This window comes from Panthera pardus, unplaced genomic scaffold (assembly GCF_024362965.1).
Source record: "Panthera pardus isolate Hobbes unplaced genomic scaffold, ASM2436296v1 HiC_scaffold_7, whole genome shotgun sequence".
Classification (NCBI taxonomy): domain Eukaryota; kingdom Metazoa; phylum Chordata; class Mammalia; order Carnivora; family Felidae; genus Panthera; species Panthera pardus.
This window is the reverse complement of record NW_026527002.1, coordinates 18654764-18680823: the sequence shown is the minus strand read 5'-3', so window position 1 is coordinate 18680823 and position 26060 is coordinate 18654764. Positions and strand designations below refer to the sequence as shown.

The 26060-nt window shown below is 37.1% G+C and overlaps 1 protein-coding gene across 1 annotated transcript in view; it reads right to left on the bottom strand.

Annotated features, from left to right (window-relative positions):
* The window catches only part of CUNH8orf34 (chromosome unknown C8orf34 homolog), a 399583-nt gene that overhangs the window by 294452 nt on the left and 79071 nt on the right, over positions 1-26060 (bottom strand). The window contains 3 exon segments of the mRNA XM_019453229.2: positions 7458-7586; positions 10534-10665; positions 23990-24137. Of these exon segments, the coding sequence (XP_019308774.1) occupies positions 7458-7586; positions 10534-10665; positions 23990-24137 (409 nt within the window).

Here is a 26060-nt window from a genome sequence, read left to right as displayed (position 1 = left end):
TTACCAGAAGATTACAAAGCAAGAACCTGAGAATGGCCTCTGTTTCTAAGAGCAATCCCCAGCCAATAGCCAATGAGAAAACAGAGATCTTAGTACTACAACAACAAGGACTAAATTTGGCCAATGACCTGAATGAGCGTAAAAAGAGACCCCGAAGCCTCAGGTGAGATCGCAGCACCAACCAGCACCTTAATTTCAGCTTGCCTAGACGCAGAGTAGAGGACTCAACTAACCTACGCCTGTACTCCCGAGCCACAGAAACTATAAGGTAGTAAATTGGTATTTTTTTAAAGCCACTAAGTTTGTGGTCATCTGTGATACGGTAATAGAAATATAATATCTAATATTTAATTAGCAATTATTATGTATCATAATTAATCATAATTAATGATAATATTGCAATTTTACAGAAAAGGTAATTGAGACACAGAGAAGTTAAGAAATTTTCCCAGCATCATAAAACCAGTATCAGTGGGACTGGAATTAGAAAGAGTTCCACATACAGAAAAGACAAAATGATTAATGGGAATCATATCTCAGAGGACTGGGAAGGAAATGGGATCAAGATCATGGGTGGAAAGCTTAGCCTTAAACAAGAGGAACAACTCCTCCATTGAGAAGGGCAGGATAGATGTGGATATATTTTCGTATGCAGATGGGTAGAGGGGAACACATTTTACACATTTTACAGTTAAGTTTTTCTATGAAGCTGGAGGCAAGCTAATTGCTAAAACAGTGAGGCAGGGAATAAATATGGGTGTGAAGATTATTGTGTGGGTTTTTCATAGTTGCAGAAGAGTGGAGAAAGGGAGGGACTGACCAAGATAAGTAACAGTGCTGAAAACCAAGAATCTAGATGTAGGGTTCAGCTGGACCCTGCCATTTTTCCTTGGAGCTCTCAGCCTTACTGGTGAAGAACCGAAGACTGCAGCACTTACGCCAAGATGGGAATTTCACACAGAGACACAGCAGAAGAATGGAAACAACAGGGAACAAGAATATTGGTGACACAAGCCCATAGTTCAGTATGGGCAGGGGAAGCAAGAAAAAAAGATGAAAAAGAATGAAGTGCAAATATACTGCAGACACTCCAATGTGCTGAAGGTCACAATTCAGGAAGAACAAGAGTGAGGATAACAAAGAGCTAGAAAGAATGCAAGCAGGAGGAACCACAATCTGTAAGCCGTGAGTACATTTAACTTTGGAATATAAATTATAGATCATTAAAACAAAGACTTGTGAAAACTGGAGAGGTCTTAATGGTAATCCGGGATAAATTACTTCATTTTACAAAAGAGGAAATTTGAGGAAGCAGGCCAAATGATATACTCAAACCTGGGAGGCGCCTGGGTGACTCAGTCAGTTAAGTGCCCAACTCTTGATTTTGGCTCAGGTCATGACCTCACGATCTGTGAGAGATGGATCCCCGCGCCAGGCTCTGTGCTGACAGCGCAATGCCCACTTGGGATTCCCAAGAAAAATCAGTATGAATTAACTTTAGGATATGTATTTTATTTTCTTTATATCAATATCTATAGAAAAATGTTTATATCTATACTCACATTCATATCCATATCTACATATATACCCACATTAATATCCATATGCATATATAAATATTAAACAGAAGTATGACCGGTCACAAGCAAAGATAAGTAGGCCCCTGTTACGTTGGGGGTGGTTGTAAGTCCATTTTCCCTTCTCTCCATTAAAGAAGAATTACAATGAATAAAGGGATGATAGAAACTGTCTTTTAGAAAACCACAGTAATAATTGTTCTAGGCAAGAGTCACCAACTGATGCTGAAATTACTGGGTGAAAGTGTGAAAAAGAAACATGATATTTTCGAAGGCTTCATGTATCTTTCCTAAGATATTTATTAAGGCTTCATGTATCTTTCCTAAGATATTTATTAACTACAAAAAGGAACAGTATTAACTTTATAATGGTGAAAGCTGGTAGACACCACCTTAACCAACTGACTGAGGTTAGTATCACCAGTAGTATGATGATGGGCCCTAATATAATGCACTGAGAAGGATGCTGCCCTAAGGCCCTTCAATCACAGCTACTAAAAGAGATACATTATTTGGGAATGTGAAGGTCTTGTATCTTTGCAACTTCCCTATTCAAAAACAATTTTTCTCACTACTTGAAAGTCAGATGGAAACCAACACTTGAAGGAAAAGGCATGAGTCCAGGCTCTTGGAATATGAAAGTCAGGTTTGAAGAACATTTGGAAATGCGGCAAAAGGAGGGATCCAGGAACCAAAAATCCACTATGCCTACCATATCATGACTATGCAGCATTACAAGACACTGCAAGTTTTTCTAACACATCTACTTTTTAAGGGAATCATAACATAAAGAGAGTCACAGTTATTGACTGACTTTAAGATAAAGCATTACATTGAAAGGTTTGCAAAAAGCCAGGAAAAAAAAGCATGGTACAGTTGTTACTGAAACAAAATTCCCATTTGCAAACTGAAGAGAATACCTAGTCTTTCCTGTTATTATTTCAATCCTGTCAGGAGAGAGAGAGAGAGAGACTGAGGAAGAGAAAGAGAGAGACAGAGAGAGAATTGAAGCCTGGATAAGCTGACAGCTGCAGAGCTGAGATAATTCTATCATTTTGAGAGATATAAATGATTTTTTGCTGTCAGTCTGAGGTAAACAACAAATACTTCCAAAATATGTCACATCTTTTGGAAAGTACAACTGAGATAAAGCAAACCTTGCCAGAGAGAATTCTATCAGAAACTACAAAAATTAAGAGATCACTAAAAATTTTCAAACTTTCCTATCAACAGCTATGGCACTGGAGAGAAAGGTCCACAATAACATGACACTGAATAATCACTTTGACCATGCCTGGAAGAAAAAGTCCATTTCCTATGTCTTAGTAAATAAAACAATGCAAAACAATCATTAGAGATGGGAGATTAGGTTAGAGAAAGAGTTACCAACCTGAAGCTATTATAAAATCGAATAAGAATTAATGACATTCTGCTTCAGGAAGGTAAAGAACTAAGTTGGTGATTACATAGTTAAATAATGGGCATACAGACTGCTAAATAAACACCAGTAAATGGTAAAGCTGCATTTCTACTAATTTACACTGGTCATCTCAGGCAAACTAATAACTTAGTAGTTAGTCACATGTTGGGCCTAAGACAGAAAGTTTGTATTAAACCTCAGATATTGAAAATCACAAAAAGTCAGGTCATTCCAAGAAAGCAGCATTTTGTTCCAAAAGAGACTCAAAAACACTTAAAGGGAGAGAAGAGCAATCCCTCCATATGTGAAGACCTGCTCTCTAACCCCACCCCCCACCACTACTGCCACAAAAATTAAAGCCCTCTTAAAATCATCAAGAGAAGCCAAAAGCAATTCTCCATCATATACATAGAAGCTGAACATTACACCTTATTTCTGGCTGAGCTACTGACTCACCTGATTGCTTCCTTGGCCCTGACTTTGTCCCAAGAATAATGTGCCGTATCTGCACCTCTTCTGCTCTCCCACCAAGGACTGCCTTCTAGCCATTTCTGTTTCTCCAGATTTCCTTCAAGAATTAAATGAGTGCTGGGGCACCTGGGGCACCTGGGTTGCTCAGGTGGTTAAGCAAACGACTTCGGCTCAGGTCATGATTTCACAGTTTGTGAGTTCGAGTTGTGCATTGGGCTCTGTACTGACAGCTCAGAGCCTGGAGCCTGCTTTGGATTCTGTGTCTCCCTCTCTCTCTACCCATCTCTGGCTCATGCTCTCTCTGTCTCTCTCAAAAATGAACATTAAAAAAATTTTTTTTAAAAAAAGGATTAAATGAGTCCCCTGTTATAGCCCTCCAATAGCCTCTGATCACAGGACTCAGAAAAGGCCACACCCAAGTTTTCTTGAGACAGACCATAGCTTGAACCTTGATGTTTTTGTTATTCAACTGGGCAAACATGTAACTGAAAGGCAATCAAAGTCCTTTATTAAAACGTTTTTGGGGTGCCTAGATGGCTCAGTCAGTTAAGCGTCTGACTCTTGATTTTGTTCAGATAATGATCTCATGGTTCACGAGATGGAGTCTTGGATCAGGCTGTGCACTGAGACTGGAGCCTGCTTAGGTTTCTCTCTCTCCCTCTCTCTGCCCCTCTCCAGCGTGCACTCTCCCTCTTTCCCTCAAAATAAATAAACATTTTTAAAAAAAGGTTTTAGGGGCGCTTGGGTGGTTCAGTTGGTTGAGTGTCCAACTCAATTTTGGCTCAAATCATGATCGCAAGGTCATGGAATCGAGCCCCGCATCAGGCTCTGCGCTGAGCATGAAGCCATTTTAAGATTCTCTCTCTCTCCTCTTCTGCCCCTTTCCTCTGCTTGTGCTCTCTCTCTCTAAAAACATAAAAATAAAATCAAATAAAAAAGCTTTAGGGACAGGCCAAATGTTTTCCTACAAATTAACAATGATATAACAAATGTCTATAAGGCAATTAATCATATTTTAAAGAACAAAAATACTATATCTGTGCCATAATTGGGCACATTCTTCAATCATCTTTCTTTTAATTCATGTTTTTAGATAAATTGAGACTATAAAGAGCCACAGGCTCTGCCCAAAGGGGTAAGATTTATGCATATTAATATAAACCTTTGACATATTAATAGAATAAGACTTACTTCATGAACATAATATAGTAATAAGCCAAATTCACTTTATCATTATTTCTTCCAAAGCCAAAGGTAAGGTCTTCTTAAATCACAAGCAGAGAATTTCTACTAATAGCAAAATTATAAGATCCTATGCAATGGGAAAAAGACAGTCTCTTCAACAAATGGTGTTGGGAAAACTAGACAGCAACACGCAAAAGAATGAAAGTGGCCCGCTTTCTTACCCCATACACAAATATAAATTCAAAATGGATTAAAGACCTAAATGTGAGCCCCCAAACCATAAAAACCCTAGAAGACAGTACAGGCAGTAACTTCTCTGACATCGGCCTTAGCAAAGTTTTTCTAGATAGGCCCTCTGAGGCAAGAGAAACAAAAGCAAAAATAAACTGTTGGTAATACGTCAAAATAAAAAGCCTCTGCACAGCAAAGGAAATAACCAACAAAACTAAAAGGCAACCTATAGAATGGGAGAAAATATGTGCAACTGACATACCAAAATATATAAAAAACTTATACAACTAAACCCACTAAAAACAAAGAATTGAAAATGGGCAGAAGACAAGAAGAGACATTTCTCCAAAGACATCCGGATGGCCAACAAACATATGAAAAGGTGCTCAACATCACTCATCATCAGGGAAATGTAAATCAAAACTACAAGGGGATATCACTTCACACCTGTCAGAATGGCTACAATAAGAAGTGTAAGAAACAACAAGTGTCGTTGAGGATGCGGAGAAAAGGGGACCCTTGTGTACTGTTGGCGGGAATGCAAACTGGTGGAGCCACTGTGGAAAACAGTATGCGGGTTCCGCCAAAATTAAAAACAGAATTCTGATAATGATCCAGTAATCCCACTATTGAGTGTTTACCCAAAGAGCACGAAAACACGAATTCAAGAGATATATGAATCCCCATGTTTATGGCTGCATTGTTTACTATAGCCAAATTATAGATGTAGCCCAAGTGTCCATCAACAGATGAATGGATAAAGAAGATGGTGTGTGTGTGTGTGTGTGTGTGTGTGTGTGTATATATATATATATATATATATATATACATACATATATATATACAATGAAATATTATTCAGTTATAAAAAAGAATGAAATCTTGCCATTTGCAACAACATGGATGGATCTAGAGAATATAATGCTGAGATAAATCAGAGAAAGACAAATACCATATGATTTCACTCATATGTGTAATTTAAGAAACAAATGAACAAAGGAAAAAAGAGAGAAACAAACCAAGATATAGATTCTTCTTAATTATAGAGAACAAGCTGATGGTTACCAAGGGGAGGTAGGGGGGGGCTAAATTAGGTGATGGGGATTGAAAAGTACACATATCATGATGAACTCCGAGTAAAAGTACTGTTCAATCACTACACTGTACACCTGAAACTAATATAACACTGTATGTTAATTATACTGAAATTAAAATTTTAAAAATTAATTTAAAATTTATAAGACCCTATGATAAGGCAAATTAACTTGTGATGTGGGTTCACTGCACAAAAAATCCAAAAAAGGCTCTAGTGAGCTATGAACTAAGAGGTATGAAAAAAAACTCAATCTCTATATGTAAAATTATAATACAAAATGTAATGTGTAAATATATATAATTACATACAATATACAAATGCATATATATTCCATACACATATTATTTCTCCCCAAACATACCAAGGGACAATTTTAATTTTTTTAACTCCCTGTGCTATGCGTTTTATTCCCATGACTTATTCATTCCCTAAATGAAAGCCTGTATTTCCCACTCCTCTTCACCCAATTTGCTCATCCCCCCAGGCAATTTTAACTTTGATATAAGTCATGAAGCTGGTACAACTGTGCTATGTAAAGAAACATACAGATTCTAAAATAGAATCCACTAGAATGTGCTAGTATCCTATCTTCTATTTAAGAATTTTTAATATTCCATATGGCAGAAGAAAATTTTAGTAAGATCATAGCATTAGTGGGCTTCTAAAGGCACCTAATTTTAAAATTGAGAGATATTTAAGAACCCGAGGAAGGCAGGAATACTTTGAACCCACTACTACTAAAACCACAAGGTATAAATGTATATCTACATATATAGAAAGCATTTATCAAATCAAAATATTTGATTGCCTATTCTCATGACAGTAATATTTTAAAGTTTTTTACTTGAAATATGTAATTTTAAACTTTCACACCTATCAAAAGGAGACAGACCATGTCTTCCTACTCTGGAGACGAGAGAACCAAGGCTCACTGGAGGTTTAATGATTTACCTGGGGTTATTCATAAGTGGCAGAGCAAAACCTCTAACCTAGGCCTTGGATTACAGAATGATTTTTTTTTAAATATGTTGCTAGGTTCTGAAAGGATTCTAAGAAGAATCTGCCCCGTTGCTACCCTGAGAGATTTAGAGACATCAAAAACTCATGAAATCAAATGGTATGTTTACTAATTAGGATGACATAAAACAATGAGGTTCAAAAGAGAAGAATGAGTAAGACCATTACATGTGCAGCTGACTTGGGTAACAGAGACCTTGTAGAGACTGGAGTCAAACAGCAAGGGCAAGAGACAGGGTGGGGTGGAGTGTCTACAGCTCCTCCTACTCTATATGCCAATCTTCCCAGGAATGTGTGTAAATTGCAAGATCAATCCTCATTTCCAATCTCACACACACTATCACAAGCTCTCATGTAATTATAATGAGGATGTTGGAAATGGGTTACTGGAAATTGGAATAAATATTTCTACTTTAATACTGGTTAGGAATTTCAATTATAATCAAGTAAATGAACTTACTTCGAGAAAGATTCTCAAGGGCTTTTCCCAGCTTCTTGCTCTCTTGAAGGATGTGGTTCAATTCATCAAAATCACGGCTTTCTGGTTTAATTCGCCAGTTCCACTTAGGATGATCTACTGACCTTGGCACTATGTTTTAAAAAAAATGATTACTCCATAAGCATGCTACATAATGATAAAAACTTACTATTCATCATCATGTGAGAGATTGTGTCAAGATCAATGTACAGAATAAAAATGTTTGTTTTGGATATGGTTTTCTTATGGGCAAACAGAGGGAAGTTACAAAGCTGGGTTTTAAGAAATGTTTTCACTGAACTAGTAAAGGAAAGTATGACAATATTCAAGAAAAAAAAAAGAAAATTCGGGTACTAATTTAAAACCAATAATTTCTATAATTTAGGGAAAATATACAAGCAAAGTATGTTTCAGCAGCTTAAAAAATAATTACTAACTTCCTCATTAGCAATTAGTAAATATTTTTAAGAAATTTTACTATCTTCTGATAAAACAGAAGACTGAACACATCTAGCTTTACTTCCCCCAAATTCTTACTAAAATTAGATTAAAGATTTTTTTGTCAAATAATTAGTTGAACAAGAAGAGAAGACATTGTTAGACAAGAGATAGCAAATCTTTTTTGGAAGATGCAAAACAAACTGAGGAGTGGTAACTGGATTCAGCAAAGTAGAGAATACTGAAATCTAATGCCACGGAGAGATGCCCAAAAAGGTGAACATTTCATAACAGTTAACACTAAAGCATCAATCAAGGAAGACAAATGCCAAGGTAATAGGATATAAAAACTTGTTTTTCAGATTGGAAGGATCCATTAAATGTCCAGAACAATTCAAGACATCAATTCAATTCAATTCAAGGCAAAATGTTATAACTGGGGCAGTAAAGAAAGATCTTGAAAAGCTTTCAGAGACAGAAATAGCAAATCAAACTCTCATCAGACTCCTCAATAGCCACTCTTGCCCTAGAAGACACAGGAGAAATTCCTTCACATTTCCAACTGAAAATTAATTTTTAGAGTTTGTGAGGATTCAAATCATTTATCTTCCAATCCTTTTTTCAGAAAGTTCGTAGTAGAGATTCTCTAACAAAATGAATAAATAAACCCCAAAGTGGAAAGACTTAGGATTCAGGAAATAGGTGACCCTCCCTAAGAGAAAGGAAAAGAGAATCTTCAGGATAGCAGAGAAGGATGGTCTCAGAAGACAGTTGAGAAAAAGGCTCAAAACTAAGAAACCAAAATTTGAGCAAGAGCACACAGGGCTGTAAAAGAGAGGTCTCTACTTTTTTTTATGGAATAAAATATAAAATATAAAATAAAATAAGATCAAAGTTAGGATTACTTGATGAATTTGATCATACTGAGTATTCAGTACTTTAAGGCAAGGCTTGAGGAAGGATTAGTGAGGAATACACAGAAAACAAAGCAAATACAAAAATAAAACAATTACTAGTTCTAGAAAGAAATGAATAGTTGGACATCGATGTCTCTGTTGGAATAAAGACTAATTAATATAGCCATAATAATATCGATGTGGAGTATATATTCAACATTTGAAATATCTGCATGTTTGTATTCGGGGGATGAGGTGGGCCTGAGGTCTGAAGTCACAAAATCTTACAAGGAGGTCAAAAGCTGATGCCTCAAATTTAAAAAGTAAAAGGGAACTGTGCAAGTAACTTGTATGTTTTGATATGTAAACTTGTGTAGCTCTGAAACATCTGAAAGAATTCAAAGTGGTTCCATGTTAGAAGCCTGTAATACTACTTTTCAAACCATGTATATTTTCGTTTTGATTAAAATAAAATGAAATAATTTTTTTTTAATTTTTTTTTTTTAACATTTATTTATTTTTGAGACAGAGAGAGACAGAGCATGAATGGGGGAGGTCAGTGAGAGAGGGAGACACAGAATCTGAAACAGGCTCCAGGCTCTGAGTAGTCAGCACACAGCCCGACGCGGGGCTCGAACACACATACCGCGAGATCGTGACCTGAGCCGAAGTCGGACGCTTAACTGACTGAGCCACCCAGGCGCCCCAAATGAAATAATTTTTAAAATATTTATATGGTAATGTTACAGCAAAGGTAATCTCAGACTTCTGAAATACTTTTCCTACTACCTTTTAAAAAAGTAATCTGAAATATTTACTATACTAAAAATATACTGACCCTCTGACCCAGTGATCTTATGTCTGGTAAATTATCATGAAGAAATGAGAACACCTACACTTATATATGTATGTACAAGGTTGTTTACTTTATCAGAAATTGCAAGATATTCATTTATTTCAGTGAAGAGTTTGTGGTGGCACAACTCTGTAAACAATCTAACTGTCCTTCCACAGGGGAATAAATAAATTATGGCACATTCACAGCATGCTACGGCATGTATTCATTAAAAAGCATAACTTAGATCTAAGTTTAACATGAAAATACATCCACAGTATATTCTAAAATAATAAAAACAAATTGCTCAAGAATGTGTATAGTCTAAAACCAGTTTTATAAAGCAAATCAACTCACACATATTTTATACGCTAGTCTGTACAAAGAAAAGGATATAAAAGATGCAAACTATTTCAAAGGGTATGAAAATATATAAATTATTTTTGAGGAAGTAGAATCTGAGGGGACTCACAGAAGAAAGAAGGATTAACATTTAAAATTTTACTAAGTTTTTTTAATATAAAACTCCTTTATTTCCCTCTACTCTAAAAGATTTAATTTGTTTTTATAGACTATTAAATATAGGGTTACTGTTGCTTTGAATGTGATATAATGCTGTAACAGGCAAGGAAGCTGCTCCAAGCAGCTAACATTTTTAAAAGAATATTATACTCAAAACGCTCTAAACCAATTAAACATGCTTGAGAATATGAGTGAGTAGATATATATAAATACAGCTCAATGTTACTGCTAAAATGAACATGACATTCATTAGGATTAACAGCCAGAATTATCAGATAAAAAGTTAGGCTTCAACTCTTACCTTTTCTTCATTTTGTTAGTAACACATACTTACATTAAGTAACATTTGAATGACAAAATTCCTTACATGATTTGGATTCTGATGACGGTGGGGAAATATTAGACACAGCAAGGTCACTTTTTGACTTTTTAGGCTTCTTTGCATTTAATTGCCAAGGCTTATCATAGCTTCTGAAATCCCTTCTTGTTCCTTTATGTTCTGTTAAAACAAACAAAATATATATTCGTGTCTGTATACATACACTCAATACTAAGTGTTTTCAAGTTTGATCAAAAACTAAACCATGAAGTCATTAGATATACCTCGCAAAAGTTATAGGTCATCTCACATCAAAACTAATGCAAATGTTCAAATGTTTAAATTTTAGTTTTGAATTTGATATGATTCAATTTGTATATTGATATGATTAAGATCATGCTAAACTTTGAAAGGCTTCTGGAAACACTCTCTAAGGCATAGATTACCAATACTTAAAATAACATTCTTTAAATGGGTATTATGGAATAAAGCACTGTATTCTAAAGTAAATAAAAACAACTAAACATTTAAGTAAGTTTTACTCATCTGATTTTACCCTATCCATTATTCACTAAGATACATTAAACCACCAACAGTCACCCACATTTCTTCTCTAGCATCAGTCATTTTTTCCACTTCTCTATTCAAGAAAGTAATTCAGCCAATTTTGTTGAAAGTCACAGCTCCCCTTCAAAGGTGGTCCAAGTCATACCAATTCCCAAATTAAATGATATTTCCAAGAGTTCACCCCTCTTGACATCTTTGCAAAGCATTTCATATTTTTAGACATACCTATCTTTATGGAATTTTTTTTTTTCTTATTCTCAGGGCACGACATTCTCATCTCCATATCCCCTATGTCACTACTCCTACTCTGTCTCATTCACTGCTTCTCCATCTTCTTTCATCTATGTGATCTTCCTTAGAGTTTAGAGTTTCCTTCTACTTTCCTGTTTAAATATATAAGTTGTCAAATCATCTTAGCTTTATGAATGACTCATCAATATTTCTCTAGCCACCCACTTGTAAATACCAACTAGACATCATGAAACATTATATGGATTCCTCAAATTTATATTTTAAGGTTTTACTAAACTAGTTGTTACCTAATTTTTCCACCTCCAATATGCCATTGAATACCAAAAGAAGCAAAGACATTTTAAAACTCTAGGAACAGAAATACTGGTCTGTGGTCTGTCAGAACACAGATGTATTTCCACAGATATGAATAAGACAAAAGATAAGAAAATCAGAAGGAAATTGGAAGATTTCTAGGCATCCATGATACTTCCCCTTACATCTATTTCTGTCATTCAATGAGAATTTGTCTTTCTGTGTACATCCTAGGACCATATCTTCTTTTTTTTTTTAATATTTATTTATTTATTTAGAGAGCATGAGATGGGGAGGAGCAGAGAGGGAGGGAGAGAGAAAATCCCAAGCAGGCTCCATGCTGAGAAGCAGCTGAAGCTGGGCTCAGTCTCACAAATGGTGAGATCATGACCTGAGCCGAAATCAAGAGTCAGACACTTAACCGACTGAGCCACTGAGGCACTGTGGAATGTAGTATCTTCTAATGCAATATGGCTAAAGGAAAAAGGATCCTGGTCATAAAATACATAATTTTATTATACAAAGAAAAAGGTTAAAAAGAACAAAGGAGGAATGACACATTAGATTTTGTGGCTTTTTTACTTTTCCACTACAGACAAGGAGAAAAATCCACATTAACATAAATAATCTAGTAATGATACTATTCTTATTTCATCAGTTGAAAAACAAGATGAAACATAAAGTTACTCATGAGTGTAGCAGAGACCCATAGAATTCAACTGATAATGGAAATTTTAGTAGCAGTCATGATTTGTTCTGTCGCTCTAAAATTTTTGAAAAGAAGTAGGGGGACCCGAAGTTCCCTCGTCCCTCAAACAACAGCAGTATTGAAGCCAGAAGACTTGGAATTCCAGGAATCCGTGCTACAGAGTGACAGAAACATCTCCAGGGACCCATGAGGACAACTTGGCAGGCCACAGGTGTGTGATTGTGAATTGGGAGAGATAAAATGGGCAGAGTAGGCATGGAGTGGAGGGATCCCCTTCCGTGGGGAGACAAAAGGAAGAGAAAGAGAGGCTTGGAAGTATAGGATTGTATTTGGACAAAAGAAAAACCATGACCTGAGGAATAGAAAAAATGGAGAAAGAACCAATTTCTAACTCATCCCAGGGTTGCGGGGCTTTCTCCAGACTGGGGCCTGCTGCCCTGTACACCCGCCTGGGAAGGAGGGGAGCCAGCCCGGAGCTTGGTAGTGAGCTCAGAGGCACACTGGGAGAGAGCAGTCCCCTACCCTGAGTGCTGTGAGAAGAAGGTATAGAGACATTCCAAGGACAAAAGACCCTGCAGGCACCAGCCAGTCAGAGGTTCTTTGTTGGCTGGCTGGTGGAGTGGCACTACCCCAGAACCAGGGTGGGCGGAATAGGACCCTTTAAGACATCAGGGTCTGAATCCCAGCCAAGCACCTGGGCGGCACAGGAGACTGTGGAGTGGGACAAACTGGCCTGCTCACACCCGCGCGGCACTGTGAGGGCAGCCTGAACAGAGTGGTTTGGGACACCGGTCTGGGGAGAAGAGACTGGGATGTCTCCATTTTTTCTACCCATCCCCAACAAGGTGGGGCTTCAGGGAATAGAAAACGGGCCCACAGTAGATGTGGCACCCACTGATACCAAACCACGTCCCTCAGTGCCTGGTAACTGCATATCTAACAAAGGAAGATTGACACTGACCGAACCAGAAGGCCCCTCCTCCAGACCAGGGCAGCCACCAGTTCCAAGACACCATCAGATATTGGTCCAGTGGTTTTGCATTTTCTGAATTGATTCTTGGTCAATTCTTATTTTCTATATATATTTTTTCTTCCTTTTCTTCCTCTTATTTCTTCCCTTCTCTATTCTGGTTGTTGCTTGTTTAAGTAGACATTTTTAATCTATTCTTTTTGCATCTCTTCTGTGTTTCCTTCTTTATTTTCCTCTCTCTCTCTCTCTCTCTCTCTCTCTCTCTATGGATTAAGCTGTATAGTTTCTCTGATTCTCTGCCTGATCATTTATCCTTTTTTTTTTTTTCCTGCCCCTGTCATTTCTTTCTTTCTATGGGATAAGGCTTCTTCCACCACCATCCCCCTTTTTAAAATTTCTTCCAGAGTTACTTCAATGAACAAATCAAATCACACCTCGTAGAAGGTCCAAACCACCACTATGACTGGGGAGATAAAGCAACCAGAGTCACAACAACAGACAGCATACAACACACTCCAAAAACACCTCCTGAAGGGCCAGGCCCTGGAGAGGGTATAACCCCTTTTTAATGCTCACAGTAGTACTCACAGGTGCAGGACACATAACAAGCTATTAAAACATATAAGAGACAGAAAACTAGCCAAAATGACAAAATGGAAGAATTCTCCTCAAAAGAAATTCCAGAAAGAAATGACAGCTAGAGAATTGTTCAAAACAGATATAAACAATATATCTGATCAAGAATTTAGAATAATAGCCATAAGATTAATAGCTGGGCTTGAAAAAAGCATAGAAGATAGCAGAGAATCTATTGCTGCAGAGATTAAGGAACTATGAAATAGTCACAACAAATTAAGAAATGTTGTAAATGAGGTGCAAAATAAATGATGCAGTGGCAGCAAGGATGGAGGAAGCAGAAGTGAGAATAAGTGAAATAGAAGATAAAATTATGGAAAATGATGAAGCCAAGAAAAAGATAAGAAAATACTAGACCACGAAGGGAGAATTAGAGAACTAAGTGATTCAATGAAATTTAATAATACCTGTATCATAGGAGTTCCAGAAGAAGAAGAAGAAGAGAGAGAAAGGGGCAGAAGGTTTGAAATGAACTAATTGAACAAATTACAGCTGAAAATTTCCCCAATCTGGGGAAGGAACCAGACATCTAAACCCAGGAGGCACAGAGAACTCCTTTCAGATTTAACAAGAATAGGTCTTCACCATGGCATATCATAGTGAACCTGGAAAAATACAAAGATAAAAAGAGAATTCTGAAAGCTGCTAGGGACAAACAGGACTTAACCTACAAGGGTAGACACATAAGGGTAGTAGAAGACCTGTCCACTGAAACTTGTCAGGCCAAAAGGGAATGGAAGGAAATACTCAATGCACTGAATAGGAAAAATATGCAGCAAAAATCCTTTATCCAGCAAGGCTCTCACTCAGAATAGAAGGAGAGATAAAGGCTTTCCCAGACAAACAAAAACTGAAGGAGTTCATGACCACTAAACCAGCCCTGCAAGAGATCCTAAGGGGACTCTGTGAGTGGAATGCTGAAAAGACTACAAAGGGCCAGAGACATCACCACAAGCATAAAACCTACAGATAACACAATGACACTAAATCCATATTTATCAATAACTCTGAATGCAAATGGGCTAAATGCCCCAATCAAAAGACACGGGGTATCAGAATGGATAAAAAAACAAAACAAAACAAAACAAGATCCATCTATATGCTGTCTACAAGAGACTCATTTTAGACCTAAGGACTGAAGGTGAGGGGATGGAAAACCATCTATCATGCTACTGGGAGTCAAAAGAAAGCTGGAGTAGCCATACTTTTTTCAGACAAACTAGATTTTAAGCTAAAAGTTGTAATGAGAGATGAAGAAGGGTATTATATCATAATTATGGGGTCTATCAATCAAAAAGAGCTAACAATTGTAAATGTTTATGCCCCCAACTTGAACAAACCCAAATCAATTAATTACATATATAAGCAATCCTACTGATAAGAATACAGTAATTGCAGGGGACTTTAATACTTCACTTACAACATTGGACAGATCATCTAGGCATAAAATCAATAAATAAACAAGGGCCCTGAATGATACACTGGACCAGATGGACTTGACAGATATATTCAGAACTTCTCATCCAAAAGCACCAGAATACACATTCTTCTCGAGTGCAGATGGAACATTCTCCAAGAAATCACATACTGGGTCACAAAACAGCCTTCAATAAATACAAAAGAATTGAGATCATACCATGCATATTTTCAAATCACAATGCTATGAAATGTGAAATCAACCACAAGAAAAATTTTGGAAAACCTCCAAATGCATGGGAGTTAAAGGACATCTTACTAAAAAGAATGAATGGGTCAACCAGGAAATTAAAGAAGAAATTAAAAATATATATGGAAACAAATGAAAATGAAAACATGACAGTCCAAGCCCTTTGAGATGCAGCAAAGGCAGTCCTAAGAGGAAAATACATTATTATCCAGGCCTATCTCAAGAAACAAGAAAAATCCCAAATACAAAATTTAACCACATACCTAAAGGAACTAGAAGCAGAACAGCAAAGAAACTCCAAAGCCAACAGAAGATAAATAATAAAGATTAGAGCAGAAATAAACAATATAGAATTAAAAAAAAAAAAAAAAACAAAACAGATCAATGAATCTAAGAGTTGGTTTTTTGAAAAAATAAACGAGGGTGCTAAATCCCTTGCCAACCTTCTCAAAGAGAAAAGAAAGAGAACCCAAATAGATAAAACCACCAATGGAAAGAGGAGAGATCACAATCAATACCACAGGAATACAATTATTAGAGAATACTATGAAAAATTATATGTCAACAAACTGGACAACCTGGAAGAAATGGACAAATTCCTAGACACCCACACAATATAAAAACTCAAGCTGGAAGAAATAGAAAATTTGAACAGACCCATAACCAGCGAAGCAATTGAATCAGTTATCAAAAGTCTCCCAACAAATAAGAGTCCAGGACCAGATGGCTTACCAGGGAGTTCTACCAGACATTTAAAGCAGAGTTAATACCTATCCTTCTCAAGCTGTTCCAACAAGATAGAAATGGAAGGAAAGCTTCCAAACTCATTCTTTTTTTTTATGTTTATTTATTTTTCAGAGAGAGACAGAGAGAGAGCAGGGAAGGGGCAGAAAGAGAGGGAGACACAGAATCAGAAGTAGGCTCCAGGCTCTGAGCTATTAGCACAGAGCCCAAAGCAGAGCTTGACCTCAGACCATGAGATCATGACCTGAGTTGAAGTCAGGTGCTTAACCAACTGAGCCACCCAGGCACCCCCGGACTCACTCTATGAAGCCAGCATTCCATTGATTCCCAAACCAGAGACCTCACTAAAAAGGAGAATTACAGACCAATATCCCTGATGAACATGGATGCAAAAATTCTCAACAAGATACTAGCAAATTGAATTCAACAGTATATTAAAAGAATTATTCACCATGATCAAGTGGGATTCATTCCCGGGCTGCAGGGCTGGTTAAACATTCACAAATCAATCAATTGGATACACAACATTAATAGAAGGATAAGAACCATATGATCCTGTCAATAGATAAAAACAAAGCATTTGACAAAATACAGCATCTTCTTTAATAAAAACCCTCAAGAAAGTTGCGATAGAAGGAACATACCTCAACATCATAAAAGCCATATATGAAAAGCCCACAGCTAATATCATCCTCAATGGGGAAAAACTGAGAGCTTGCCCCCTGAGATCAGAAACACGACAGGGATGTCCACTCTCACCACTGTTGTGTAACATAGTGTTGGAAATCCTAGCATCATCAATCAGACAACAAAATGAAATGAAAGGCATCCAAATAGGCAAAGAAAAAGTTAAACTTTCACTTTTTCACAGACAACATGATACTCTCCTTGGAAAACCTGAAAGACTCCACGAAAAAGCTGCTAGAACTGATACATGAATTCAGCAAAGTCTCAGAATACAAAATTAATGTACATAAATCAGTTGCATCTCTACACACCAATAATGAAGGAACAGAAAGAGAAATCAAGAAATTGACCCCATTTACAACTGCACTAAGAACCATAAAATGCCTAGGAATAAACCTAACCAAAGATGTAAAAGATATGTATGCTGAAAACTATAAAAAACTTATGAAAGAAATTAAAGAAGACACAAAGAAATGGAAAAATATTCCATGCTCACGGATTGAAAGAACAAATATTGTTAAAATGTCAATACTACCCAAAGCAATTTACACTTTCAATGCAATCCCGATCAAAATGGTACCGGCATTCTTCTCAAAGCCAGAACAAACAATCCTAAAATCTGTATGGAACCACAAAAGACCCTGAATAGTCAAACTAATGTTGAAAAAAGAGAACCAAAGCAGGAGGCATAATAATCTCAGACTTTAGCCCCTACTACAAAGCTGTAATCATCAAGACAGTATGGTATTGGCACAGAAAGACACATAGACCAATGGAATAAGATAGAGAACCTAGAATTGGACCCACAAATGTATGGCCAACTAATCTTTGACAAAACAGGAAAGAGTATTCAATGGAACAATGACAGTCTCTTTAGCAAATGGTGCTGGGAGAACTGGACAGCAACATGAAAAAGAATGAAACTGGACCACTTTCTTACACTATACACAAAAATAAATTCAAAATTGATTAAAGAGCTAAATGTGAGATGGGAAACTGTCAAAACCCTAGAGAAGACCACAGGCAACAACCTCTTTGACCTCAGCCACAGCAACTTCTTACTCGACACATCTCCAAAGGCAAGGTAAATAAAAGCAAAAATGAACTACTGGGACCTCACCAAGATAAAAAGTGTCTGCACAGCGAAGGAAACAATCAGCAAAACTAAAAGGCAACTGACAGAACGGGAGAAGATATTTGCAAATGACATATCAGATAAAGGGTTAGTATCCAAAATCTATAGAGATCTTACCAAACTCCACACCTGAAAAACAAAGAATCCAGTGAAGACATGGGCAGAAGACATAAATAGACACTTTTCCAAAGAAGACATCCAGATGGCCAACAGACACATGAAAAGATGCTCAACATCACTCATCATCAGGGAAATACAAATCAAAACCACACTGAGATACCACCTCACACTGGTCAAGAGTGGCTAAAATTGACAACTCAGGAAACCACATATGTTGGCAAGGATGTGGAGAAAAGGAACCCTCTTGCACTTTTGGTAGGAATACAAACTGGTGCAGCTGCTCTGGAAAACAGTGTGGAGGTTCCTCAAAAAATTAAAAATACAATTACCCTATGACCCAGAAATAGCATTACTAGGAATTTATCCAAAGGGTACAGGAGTACCTCTTCATAGGGGCACACGTACCCCAATGTTTACAGTAGCACTGTCAACAACAGCCAAATTATGGAAAGAGCCCAAATGTCCATCAACTAATGAAAGGATAAAAGAGATATCATTTATATATACAATGGAATACTACTTGTCAATGAGAAAGAATGAAACCCTGCCATTTGCAACAATGTGGATGGAACTGGAGGGAATTATGCTAATTGAAGTAAGTCAGTCAGAGAAAGACAGATCTCATATATTTTCATTCATATGTGGAACTTGAGAAACTTAACAGATGATAGGGGAAGGGGGAAAAAACAGTTTCAAACAGGGAGGGAGGCAAGCCATAAGAAACTCTTAAATACAGAGAACAAACTTTGGGGGGGCGGGAGAGTGGGGGAGAGGGGAAAATGGGTGATGGGCACTGAGGTGGGCACTTGCTAGGATGAGCACTGGGTTTTTATGTAAACAATGAATCATGGGAATCTACTCCTGAAGCCAAGAGCACAGTGTATACACTGTATATTAGCTAACTTGATAATAAATTATACTTTTAAAAAATAAATAAAATCCAGAATTGCGATACCTCCAAAAAAGAAATCTTAGAAAAGATTTACTATGAAAAAACCTTAAAATTTTAGAATGTGATTAATTTGCCTTCTCAATAAAAATAAAAGAAAATGGATTGTATGAAACAAAAAGAAATGTGAGAGGCGATAGGTTAACCAACCAACCTACAATAAAACATAACCTCAGACAGAAATGGATAAAGAAGATAAGGAAATTCTGACAATAAACCAAAATGCAATACCACCATTTAAATTTGTTTTCAAAGCCAGAAAGAGAAAACTGATACTGCAGAAAATTGAGTCAGTGACACAGAGAGCACACTTTGCCAAATTTCCCTAGAAGTCGGTCAATAAAAAAAGGCAAATATAATGTGAAATGAAATGGGAGGAATGAAGAACAGTAAAGCAAACTCAATTTACACATAGTTGATTTTCCTGAAGAAAAAATAAAAAACAAATATAACAGAAGGAATATCTAAGTACACAAGAGGAAAATAGTTTTAGCCTGAAGACTGAGATTTGCTGATTAAAAAGAGTCACTGAATATAAGAAAAAAATTTTTAACAAGATAATCATCTAGATATAGACCCAGGAAAACTTGTCAATATCACAAATAAAGAAAAAAAACCATAAGTATTTAAGAAAAATAATTAGAATATCGAAAAAGAAATAAAAATAAGGCAGGTTTCAAGTTTCTCCTCAACAATACTAAATGACAGACTTTTAGATGATGCTGTGTCCCACATTGCTAGATATATTTAAAGGCAATAAAAGGACAACTTCAGATATTTTCAAAAGGTATTATACCAATATACCTTGAATATTAACATATTTTCTTGCTAATTAGAAGATGCACCAGAAGAAAACAATTCAAAACTGCAGTCAAGATATAAACTGGCATTACTTATTGTCACCTAAATTATAACGTCACCACTTATATTCATATCCAAGAATTATCCTATGCTTTACTTCTCCCTCCTGTCATACTCTTTCTCTCTAAAATTTTTCCTTTTCACCTTCTGGGGCATACATTCCATGGTAAACAAACATTTCTCTATCCTCATGTCTGAAGAGACACCTCACTCTTTCCCCAAGAGCACTCCCTCCTCTGCAGCTTCCTGGAATGGAGGACTCGTTGTCCCATGTGGTACCCACCAAAGATTGGGTTCTCCTGGCCCAACAATGTTAAGTGGAAAGTCCCTTCTCTTTTGCAGTATATGCTGCCTGCTTACGCTATTCAGTACTCTTCATTGTTACCATCTTTCTGCTCCTGATTACTCCACAGCCCGACTTAAGACCTTGGCACAGTCTCCCTTAACTTTTCAACAACTTGAATGAAACTCTGGCTTCATCTTCTTAATCCTCAGATAAATCATGCATGAAGTCCCATACTTCCTTGTCCTCCCTAACTCTAGAAAGCTTCACTTCCCTATTAACTAAGACACCCCCAAACTAAAGCTACCAACAGGACAGTCTCATCATCAGGATTCATTCCACCTGTTTTTTTATCTCAACTATCACAATCCCCTGTCCTTCTACATCTCTCATATTTTCACTGCACCTACACTGCACCAGCCTTCTAAAGGTCTTTAGCTCTCTGATCTGTTTTTTTTGTCTAATTCTTTTCCTATCTTTGCTCACTACCTTCTCATACCACACCTTGTGCTTCAATCACTTGTATAAATTGCTCCCAAATGTCCTCAATTGCTGTGCTAAACTGTTATTTTGCCCTCCGCCCTTGCTGTGCCACAACCACAATTCTCAATCGGTCCCTCCAACTGTCTGCCCTGTTTGCTTCCCACTACTTCTGGGCACTGTTGGAGAAATAGCACAACCGTGCTAATGGTTTCTATGTTTAACTCATGTCTTCAACTTCAGAGAGGCCCCAGAACTGCCTCATAATCTTTTTTTTTCCTTTTGTCAATTCTTGTTTCCTTCTCCTTGGTGACTTTACACAATTGGCATCACTCACTCTAATCTCCCCTATCCAATACCCAATCCTATTGTCCTCAGCAAACAATCTCACTTCTTTTTTTTAAATTTTTAAAATTATTATAATTTTTTTAAATTTACATCCAAGTTAGTTAGCATATAGTGCAACAATGATTTTAGGAGTAGATTTCTTAATGCCCCTTACCCATTTAGCCCATCCCCCCTCCCAAAACCCCGCCAGTAACCCTCTGTTTTTTCTCCATATTTAAGAGTCTCTTAGGTTTTGTCCCCCTCCCTGTTCTTATATTATTTTTGCTTCTCTTCCCTTATGTTCATCTGTCTTGTATCTTAAAGTCCTCATATGAGTGAAGTCATATGATATTTGTCTTTCTCTGACTAACTCCGCTTACCATAATACCCTCTAGTTCCATCCATGCAGTTGCAAATGGCAAGATTTCATTCTTTTTGATTGCTGAGTAATACTTCCATCAAACAATCTCACTTCTTAATAAAAAGACAACATTTTAGGCATCAGATGTAATCCCACACTTGCTTCCCCCAGTCCATCTCCTACTTTACCTACAAATTTGACCACAATTTCTTCCATTGGTTATCATAACTTGCATCATACTGAATGCCACTCTGTAAGTCCTGCCTTGACCTGTCCCCAGAGTTTTAGACTCATATCTAACTGCTTGCTGGAAATACCTACTAAAATGCCCATGGGAAACTCAAAGTGATCAATAGGAAGTGGACTTATTATTGTCCTTCATAAATTTACTCCTCTGTTCCCATCTTGCTTTGTGAAATATGCACGTATGACATTACCCAAGTCAGTACATTGGGGGTTAAAAAAATCTCCTCCCCTCCTTCACCCTCTCCAAGCAGTACTTGTGCTGGTCAGAGTTCTAAGATGACTCCCATTATCTTTGCCCCTGACATTATGCCCTATATAATTCCCTCCCCTTAAGTGTAGTAGATAGGACCTCTGACTTGCTTCAAACCAACAGAATATGGTAAAGATGATAGGATATCAATGCTATGATTATGCTATATATGCTCAGTAGACTTGAATAAGAGAAAGTCCCTTGCTGATTTTAAGGAAGTCAGCTTCCATGATGTGAAAGCCACATGGCAAAGAACCGTGAATTGCATCTATGAGTTGAGAGCAACCCCGGGCTAAAATCCAGCAAGAAAACGGAAACCTCAGTCATACAGCCACAAGTAAATTAATGCTGCCAACAGTCTGAATGAATTTGGAAGCCAGATCTTTCTTATTTCAACCTCCAGATGAGAATGCAACCAGGCCAATATCTTAATTTCCAGCCTTGTGAGGTTAGACAGAGGATCTAGTTGCTCCAGGTATGGACTTCTGATCCACGGAAAGTATGAGTTCCTAAATGTGTGATGATTAAAACTGCAGAGTTTAACATACTACTATCTCTCCAGATACTACAATTTATAAATGTGGGCTCATACGACCTCACTGGGCTCGTAAGTTTCATATGGTCTGCCTTACATGATGAGTGCCAACTTTGCACCTACAAACCAAAGTTCATGCCTATATACCCATGCTACTTAAAATCTAAACCCAAGAAAGTGAGGCCAGGAAAAAGCAAGATTCTCTCTTTTATTTGCCAAAAGTTCATATCCTAGTTTCCTATATAATGCAGATACTTCTGTATGGATAACTGATACCAGAGAGCTCTACATTTTTCAGAGGATACCCTATTCCCTACCTACTTCAGTGTGGCTTTGAAACATGGTCTCAAGAAGGTACCAGTATGAGAATATAGCCAAAGAAGACCAAAATCCTTTCATGGGATCTCATAGAGCATGAAAAGGATGAGAGAAGTGAAGAAGATGTCCTTCCAGGAAAACATGTGGAGTCATATCAAACAGATTTCCATGGGAATTAGGCAAGGAGTTGCCTACTGATGCAACAGGCATAGGGGATTTGGTTTCATAAGTAAATGGCAAACCAACAAGCCAGTACGTAGAAGAAAAAAAGTGTCGGACACATTCTATAAGCAAAGATCAAAGTCAAATCTACCCAGTTCTCTCAGTCAGTGCTTATTGGGGAGATGAGGCTATTGCAGACTTGGTAAGGTTGGTTCCCCAACGACCGGAGTAAATGAATCCACGTAAGGGTGAACTTACTACATAAGATAACAATGGGCGCCACGGGAAATAGAGAATAATCGTTAGTTTGGACAAAGTGAAAGGTAACTTCGTAAAAATCTTTGTTTACCTTTCTACAGATAAGCTATAAGCACTGAATTCAAATTCTTTATGAAAAGAAAATAAAGTTAGTTTGAATTAATATGGAATGAAACCTTTTTGTGCAAATCTGAAGCTTCTATTAAAATGCAATATACAGATTCTCATATCTTGAAGCATGATACATAGCATAATATATAACAATATGTTCAAATTCAAGAGTATCTTATGGAAAATTATTTTTTTTTATTTAAGTATTATTAACATACAGGGTTGTAGTAGTTTCAGGTGTTCAATATAATGATTCAACAATTCTATACATTACTTAGTGGTCATCAAGATAAATGTACTCTTGATCCTTTTTATCTTTTTCACCCCTCCCCCCAACCTCCCTTCTGGCAACCACTAGTGTGTTCTCTGCATTTAAGACTCTTTTTTGTCTTTTTTCATTTGTTCGTTAATTTTGTCTCTTAAATTCCATACATGAGTGAAATTTTAGCATATGGGTTAAGTTACAAATGAATACATGAAACCCTTAGTAACCATTTACATTTATCTTATAATCAGAAAGATTATTGTACATTTTTTAATTAAATGTAACAAAACCAACTGTAAAATATATTTTTTTACTTACCTGCTATTTCACTTTCTGCCCAGAGAGCTGCAGATCCAGATAAAGTTCTTTGAAGCTGTCCACGGTTTCCTTGTTTAGACTGAAGATGGTCAATGAGAAATGGGATTGGCTGGTCAGGTGTCTCAGTTATTAATTTGGTCATTAATTCCTGAAAGCAAAATACAGCATATATGTGTATCTAATAATAATTGTGAACACTTACATAGTACTTACTACTGCCAGCACTGCTCTACCTACTTTATATACACCAAATGATTTAATCCTAATGATAATCTTTTCAGGCAGGTACAAGCTATTGTCCTCCTTGTGAGGAAAGTGAAGTACAGAAGAATAAACTATGTTACACAGCTAACACACACAAAGCCAAGAAATATTTACTTACATTTATTTTTCTTATTCTACTTGGCCAAAGAAATACTACAACTTTGATCTAAATTCTTTTAAAACTTATAGCCCAAGGGGCTCCTGGGTGGCTCAGTTGGTTGAGCATCCGACTTTGGCTCAGGTCATGATCTCCTGGAGGTTTGTTACTTCGAGCCCCGCGTCAGGCTCTCTGCTGACAGCTCAGAGCCTGGAGCCTGCTTCTGATTCTGTGTCCCCCTCTCTCTCTTCCCTTCCCTTGTTCGCATTCTGCCTCTCAAAAATAAAGAAACATAATAAAAAAACAATTTTTTAAATTATAGCCCAAGAATTTTAAACTTCAGATTACCATTTTGAGAAATACATTACAAACTAAACTTTTGGTAGACTTCACCATATACCTTGTATACAAACGTTATTTTTTCCTTCTTAACCATATCCCAAAATGAAAAAAAAAAATCGTTGGAATGAACATTAGAAGCAAGTTAATAAGCCACCGACTCACAGAAACCAAAAAATGTCTTAAACTAGTCTCCAAACAATATTTACTTTTTCCCAAAGCCCTGATGGGTAATCATTCTTCTTTTTTTTAGTGAGTTAAGCAATGGAGATTTCTCTACTTGCTGAAGCAGACTGTTCCATTTTGGGGTAGCTATAATGATGCCTTAAATTGGGCAGAAAGCTGCCGAAGGGTGATATCTATACATTGTTTTTTTTTCTAGTCAGGAACAGCAAAGAGCAAGCTCCAATTTGTGGTCAATTAAACTGTTCTCATAAGAACAGCTGCCAAGCCACGTGGATATCTTTTGTGCTGTGTAACTAGGTTTGTGAATTTGTATGCACCATTGTACATTCACATCAGTCACGTTTCACCTTGCTAGTTTTAGCCCAGAATTCTAGTCTGTCAATTGTTATTTTCAGTTTAGATTCTGTGAGAAACAATGTCTTATGAGTGGGCCAGAAAATCAGATATTAGGAGTACTAACAGAAGGGATACTGGAAATTCCCCATCCCATTGTCTTTTTAAATTTTTTTTTTCAACATTTTTTATTGATTTTTGGGACAGAGAGAGACAGAGCATGAGCGGGGGAGGGGCAGAGAGAGGGGGAGACACAGAATCGGAAACAGGCTCCAGGCTCGGAGCCATCAGCCCAGAGCCTGACGCGGGGCTCGAACTCACGGACCGCGAGATCGTGACCTGGCTGAAGTCGGACACTTAACTGACTGCGCCACCCAGGCGCCCCTACCATTGTCTTTTTATGTTGGTGGCCTGTTTCTTCTGCCTTGAATGCTCTTCTCTCAGATGTTCAGGTGCCTGGCTTGTCATCATTTGTCTCTAATGATATCTTCTTAAGAGAAGCTTACCCTAACCCAACTTCATAAGTCTTTATCACTTCATTATCTTATTTTCTTCCTATCATTTAGCACTCTCCAGAATCATCTCATTTAATATTTGTTCATCTTTTTGTGCCTGCCTCTGCTCACCCTCTACCGCAGAACTGAAAGCGTGAGAGTAGAGAGATCTCTACTCTCTCTCTAGAGCCTAGAACTCTACAGAGCTCATAGCTGGTACTGAATGAATAAATGAATAAATGAAAAAATGAGTTCTTAGTTTACTGACCCCAGGTACATAATAGTAATTAAAGTCTCTTTTTGTCCTAATTAACAACAATTAAAGCATGCATAGATTTCTTAGCCCAGAAGAAAACAC